General features: G+C 40.6%; 1 protein-coding gene across 1 annotated transcript in view; it reads left to right on the top strand.

Annotated features, from left to right (window-relative positions):
* LOC102765075 (target of Nesh-SH3) overlaps positions 1-5851 on the top strand; it is a 39260-nt gene extending 33409 nt beyond the window's left edge. Inside the window, exons 20-24 of the mRNA XM_015571277.1 lie at positions 2-88; positions 1382-1441; positions 1697-1780; positions 3164-3223; positions 5718-5851. Coding sequence (XP_015426763.1) covers positions 2-88; positions 1382-1441; positions 1697-1780; positions 3164-3223; positions 5718-5848 — 422 coding nt within the window. The 3' untranslated portion in view covers positions 5849-5851. The remainder of the gene's footprint in view (position 1; positions 89-1381; positions 1442-1696; positions 1781-3163; positions 3224-5717) is intronic.
* Positions 5852-6044: the final 193 nt, after the last annotated feature.

Below are 6044 nucleotides of genomic sequence, written 5' to 3' on the forward strand. Positions count from 1 at the left end.
GCTCCAGAAACAACAAAGAGACCCCGTCGTCCACGTCCCAAACCTAAAAAAACCACACCCCTTCCAGAAGTACCTCAGATTCCACTGGGTAAATATGTGATTTCTCATTTAAGGAATCCAAATAGTCACCCAAGTTGGGATCCTAAATTCTATGCACATAATTGATATATGTCCTATGTATCCATTAAGAGTAAAAGCTACTGGTTAGGAGAACATGACCTGAGCACCCCATGCCTCCTGCGTGGGAATCTTCTCCATCAATGTACCTTTTCCTATTTGAGTCCATTCATGTTAAAGCTTGCTCAGTAAAGTATGAACCTATGCAATCAATTCAACGACTTTCATTAATCCCTTCTAAACCTCCATGACCATAGTAGTAGCTGTGAGATACATCAGAAGTAGGAAGTAAGTTTTATTTCCCCAATCAGTTTGTACTATAGCTGTAAACAGAAGCTGTTCCTGCCTAAACCAGTAGAAAATAACATAAGGCGGCATGTTTATATGATGTAAAATAACTTGTCAAATGGTGCAATTACTATATGCTAAGAGTGCGGGGAGTATTTGGAACAGGAAAAAATCCAGGATAATTAGAAAGAAATCAGTACAGAATTTGGACTAGTGGTAGACAAGCAGGGAACGTGTTGAAGCTGGCATACCAAACAGAGGATGACTTGTTGATGCCATCCTGTTAAATGGGCTCATGGGATGAATTAAGGGGGAGTCTGGGCCCTAGCCAGTTTGACTCAGTGGATAAAGCTGCGGCCTGTGGCCTGAAGGGTCCTGGGTTTGATTTCAGTCAAGGGCACATGCCCAGGTTGTGGGCTCTATCCCCAGTAGGGGGCGTGCAGGAGGCAGCCGATCAATGATTCTCTCTCATCATTGGTGTTTCTATCTCCCTCTTCCTCTCCCTTCCTCTCTGAAATCAATTTTATATCTCTCCTCTTTGAAATCAATTATATATATAAGGGAAGTCTGGGATGTTTACTCAGGAGCTTACATTTGATCCAGTTGGCTTTTTTAGAACTGAAGATGCCTAGCTTAATATGATACCACAAACTGAGAGGTTGATCCTCATCTTAATGATGTTAAATGCCATTGTTTCCACTAAGGATTAGTCTCTTAGTGGGTATAGTCTCAGCTTCCTTTAGGCTCTCTGTTGTATGCGTGGTAGATAGACGAGGGTGACCCCCTGCTCCCCATCCCACTCCATCTCCCACCCCCATAGTTCCTGCCTCTTGGTGTTAAAGCTTTGTGTAATCCATCTTGTCCCTCCCCCTTCCCATCTCCCTTAGAAGCATTATTTTTACTGGCAAAATGAATTTTCTGACATTTCATGAATTCACAAAAAATCTTTTTGGTTCCTTTTATTGTTTTTGATCAGTTCCTGCCACAATCTTTGAACCAGTTGTTCCTAGAACCGAAGCTCCTGGAATAACACTAGGTAATGACACATTGTGTTCACCAGCATCTGCTTTTCCTGCTCATTTCAACCCATTTCATCACCCTCACAACCATGGATCTTTCTGCTTCCCAGGACTTCTGTGTCATCCTCCATTGTCATTCAGTTATCTTATAATATACTGAAGAGTATTAAAACAACTCATTTGTTTTAAGAAGGCCAAGTATAACAAGCATAATCCTATTCTCAGCTTATCGAACAAAAACACTCTATTAACCAGAGATTTTCTTCGTTTAGCTCCCAAAGTGCCTGAACAAACTCACCATCCACGTCCCAAACCTAAAACCACACCAAGTCCGGAAGCTCCTCAGACCGTACTAGGTAAATGCATAGATCCTGGATAAGGAGTCCTGGTAGCCCACCCCCGTGGGGTCCAGAGAAAGGGAAGGGACAGGCAGGGTCAGCAGCTGCCTCCACTCCACAGTAGGCTTGAGAACATGGTTGGAGAGGTCTTAGGTGGTAGCCAATTCCCTGTACGTTGTGAATCTGAATCTTCTATTTGACTTCTTCTTTGATTCTACTCATCCTTTAAATATTGAAATTGTATCACGGACTGAAACAACTACAAAACAACATATGTTTGGACAAATAGGAAATTATTTCTTGGTAACTATAAAGGTTGTGTAAATCATAGTAAGGACCACCCGGCAGTGTGGGTCAGTGGATGAGCATCAGCCAGGAAACTAAGAGGTCACTGGTTTGATTCCTAGTCGGAGTACATCCCTGGGTTGGGGGCTCGATCCCCAGGGGTGTGCAGGAGGCATCTAATCAATGACATTTCTCTCTCATGTATGTTTCTATCTCTCTATCCCTCACCCTCCCTCTCTCTTTAAAATAAAAACGAAATCAATAAAAGCAAAACTTTTAAAATTCATAGTAAGGATTTAGGGCCAGAGTTAGCAAACATTTTTTTTTCAAAGAGCTAGATAGTAAATACTTGGGGGCTTTGGGGGTTATATAGTCTTTGTTGTCTATTTTTCTTTTTTCCCTTTTTTCTTACAACTTAAAATAGGGAAGAAAAATAATTTTTTCTCTCATGGGCTGTTTGAAAACAAGCCATGGACAAGATTTGGTGTAGGAGGCATAGTTTGGGCGGTAAGGGGATGAAGAAGTACAGAAAGGAAGGACAGGTATAGAAGCCAGTGAGAGGAGGCAAAGGCTTCTAAGTGCTGAATGGAGCATTTAATTGAGATTACAGCAGATAAATGAGCCCATTGGGCCAGTTGAAAAGGGATTTTGAATGTTGGCTTTGGGAGTTTGGATTTCATAAGAATCATCAGTATCCATGTGTGGTCTAGCTTTCCCTAAGCACTGGACAGATGGATAGATACCCTGCTACCTCAGACTGAATGGGTGCCCCTTACGCTGCTCTTTAAGTATCCTGGTGGTCTCTTTCAAAGGTGAGTTTTCAGCATGATTGGTATGGTCTACTTTGGTGCATTACTTAGACTAGGATTACCAAAGTGAGCGAGAATCTTCAGGGGCACTTCATAGGGATAGTTATCTGAGCACAAAGATGGTCTCAAAGTGGTACATGGGTACCTGAGTGCAGAGATGCCATACCCCTCCGCTCAGAGGGTTGGTGATGTTTGCTTTGTACTCTAGACACATGATTACTTCGGTACAATTCTTTTTCAAGTGAATGTTCTGAGATGATATAAATGTTTACCATTTCATTGTTTTATTGTTATTCTTTTTGGTCAGCTCCTACTCTCGTCCTGGAACCATTCACTCCTATAAAAGAGGCTCCAGGGACAGCATTTGGTAATGCCACTTTTTGACCTTCAGCAAGTGCTTGCTTTGCTCATTGTCAAACCTGTTCCACTTTGTTTCCATTCAACTAAATTCTTCAACTTATGAGCTGAACAAGTTACCTCTTGTTCTTAAGAGAGCCATGCCTAAATCTAGTTTGGGATAGGTTCTTGTCCTGTACAGTTCTTTAACATTTTTTCATGCCACCTTATGTTTTTAGATTAACCAGAGTGCTTTGTTAAGGTAAATTACATAAATGCCTGGTCTCGGTCTATGCTAACAAGGAATAAGAAAGTTTCTTTATACATTCTTTGTACATATACCTTTTTATCTGCCTGGTTTTTTTTGTTGCTGTTGTTGTTTTGTTAACATTTGGGTAGTGTGTTTTTAGAGGATTGTCTAACAGATAATATGATCAAGGCTGATAAGTTTAAATGGCAAGCTCCATCCTATGGTTAATCTGACTCTCCCTTACTCTCCACCATAGTTTAGAAATGATTCTTGCCCTAGCTGGTTTTGCTCAGTGGATAGAGCATCAGCCTGCAGACTGAAGAGTCCTGGGTTCTATTCTGGTCAAGGGCACATGCCTGGGTTGTGAGCACCAGCCCCAGTAAGGGGCATGCAGGAGGCAGCCAATCAATAATTCTCTCTCATCATTGATGTTTCTATCTCTCTCTCACCCTTCCTCTCTGAAACCAATAAAAATATATATTTTTAAAAAAGAAATGATTCTTAAAATTTTAAATGTAGTCAGAGAACTCTAGGATAATGTGAAAAATACCAATCTGACTCCCTGAATTAATAACTTCATTTTTATGTTAATTTTGTGTACACACACACACACACACACACACACACACACACATCTTCAATAACAAAAGAAGACACAGTAACATAGTAGGATAATTTTTTTATGCTAGAAAGATCCATTTCCTGAAACTCAAGAAAATCTATCAAGGTTCGGAAAACTTCAAGATTTTTTTTACAACCCTATAATTTGCAGAACCATAAAGTTTAAAGTAACTGAGCGTTATATTTTTTCACATCCCAATGGACATGTCATTCACAACACAAACTTAAGACCACTCCATGTCCAGATGCACTTGAAACTACACCAGATAAAAGCAGAGGCCTTGGTTTAAAGTCACTGGTGGAGAATGTAAACTCAGATACCATCTAGAGAGGGAATCGAAGAGTCCTTCCTCCTTCAGGGTTGGCAAGGAGTTTATGTTTGGAAGAGACATAATCTTCCCTCGACGTCTGAGTATTAGAGACATGTTTTACTCCTCAGTCTGCAGGCTAATGGAGCAGAAAAACTTTTCCTGCATGAAAAGCCTAGAGAATGAGAAGGCAGGGTGTTTGTACAAATTCAAGATTTTTCTTGGATACATAAAGTGTTAGATGCATTATATAAAGTCTTGAAGAAATGAAAATCCACTTGGGCTTCTGTAAAGTAGGAATAGAGTTTGGACCTTGATGTCACATCAGAATTTACACAAATGGAAAGGTGAAGTGAACAAAGTTGAAAAGAATAGGCTATGTGCAGAGGCAAACAGAGGGGGAGGAGATCTTGCTTCTTCTATCAGTCAGAGTATTTTTGTTGGTGATTATGCATTTGGATGACACTGTGAAAGTTGAAGGAGGCTGATATTGTTCACGTGGGGATTAGAAATCTCTTCCACCGAAACCAGTTTGGCTCAGTGGATAGAGCGTCAGCCTGCAGACTGAAAGGTCCCGGGTTCGATTCCGGTCAAGGGCATGTACCTTGGTTGCGGCAGCTGATCGGTGTTTCTCTCTCATCGATGTTTCTAGCTCTCTATCTCTCTCCCTTCCTCTCTGTAAAATATCAATAATGTATATTTTTTAAAAAAAGAAATCTCTTCTTTCCACACTGAATTGAGTTGTCCCTCTATGAGAGTGAACGGATGCTAAACAGTGACCAAAAGTGATGACTATCTCATGAGATAAAAATGTTGGGAACTATAGTTTGGCCAAATCAGGACAAAGAAAGTGATTTCTCTTTGTATTAGTTTGCTAAAGCACCATAGCAAAATACTAAGGACTGGGCAGCTTAAACAAAGAAATCTACTTCCTACCACTCTGCAGCCTAGAATTCTAAGATCAAGGTGTCAGCAGGTTTGATTTCTTCTAAAGTCTCTCCCCTTGGCTTGCAGATGACCACCATCTTGCTATGTCTTTTCTCTCCCTTTGTCCTTGCACAAAAGTTCTTCATCTCTCTCCCCCCTCTTCTTATAAGTACTTTAGTCCTATTGGGTTGGGGTCTCACCCATCAATGACCATTAATTGCTTCTTTAAAGGCCCCGTCTCCAAATACAGTTACATTGGGAGTTAAGGCTTCATGTGAATCTTAAGAAGACATAATTCAGTCCATTACTACCTTTATCCAGAAAAATTTTTAAAAATTATTCTAAAGGTGATAGGATACTGGCAAATTCATTTTGAAGTAATGTAGCTCTTGATACCTTCTTTATTTCTATTACTTCAGTTCCTATTACAGACCTCGGACCCATTACTTTTACAACTGAGACCTCTGGGACAACATTAGGTAACGACTCTGCCATTCGCCTAGTGCTTTTGCTGTTCATCGTACAGTCAACTCATTCTCCATTCCCATAACAGCTTTTCCTTGTTCATGAGACAGCCTCCATCCCCCTCCATTGCCATTCAAGCACTTCCTTCATCTGAAGAATGCTGAAGCCTCTTAAAAACAAGTTTCCTGTTGTTTTTACGAGAGCAGGCATGAGCTTAGTCCAAATCATGAACCTGCCGTGTGGTGCATTTGAAACTGTCATGTTATCTTGTGCTTCTCTGA

This window comes from Myotis davidii, unplaced genomic scaffold (assembly GCF_000327345.1).
Source record: "Myotis davidii unplaced genomic scaffold, ASM32734v1 scaffold48, whole genome shotgun sequence".
NCBI classification, from domain to species: Eukaryota; Metazoa; Chordata; class Mammalia; order Chiroptera; family Vespertilionidae; genus Myotis; species Myotis davidii.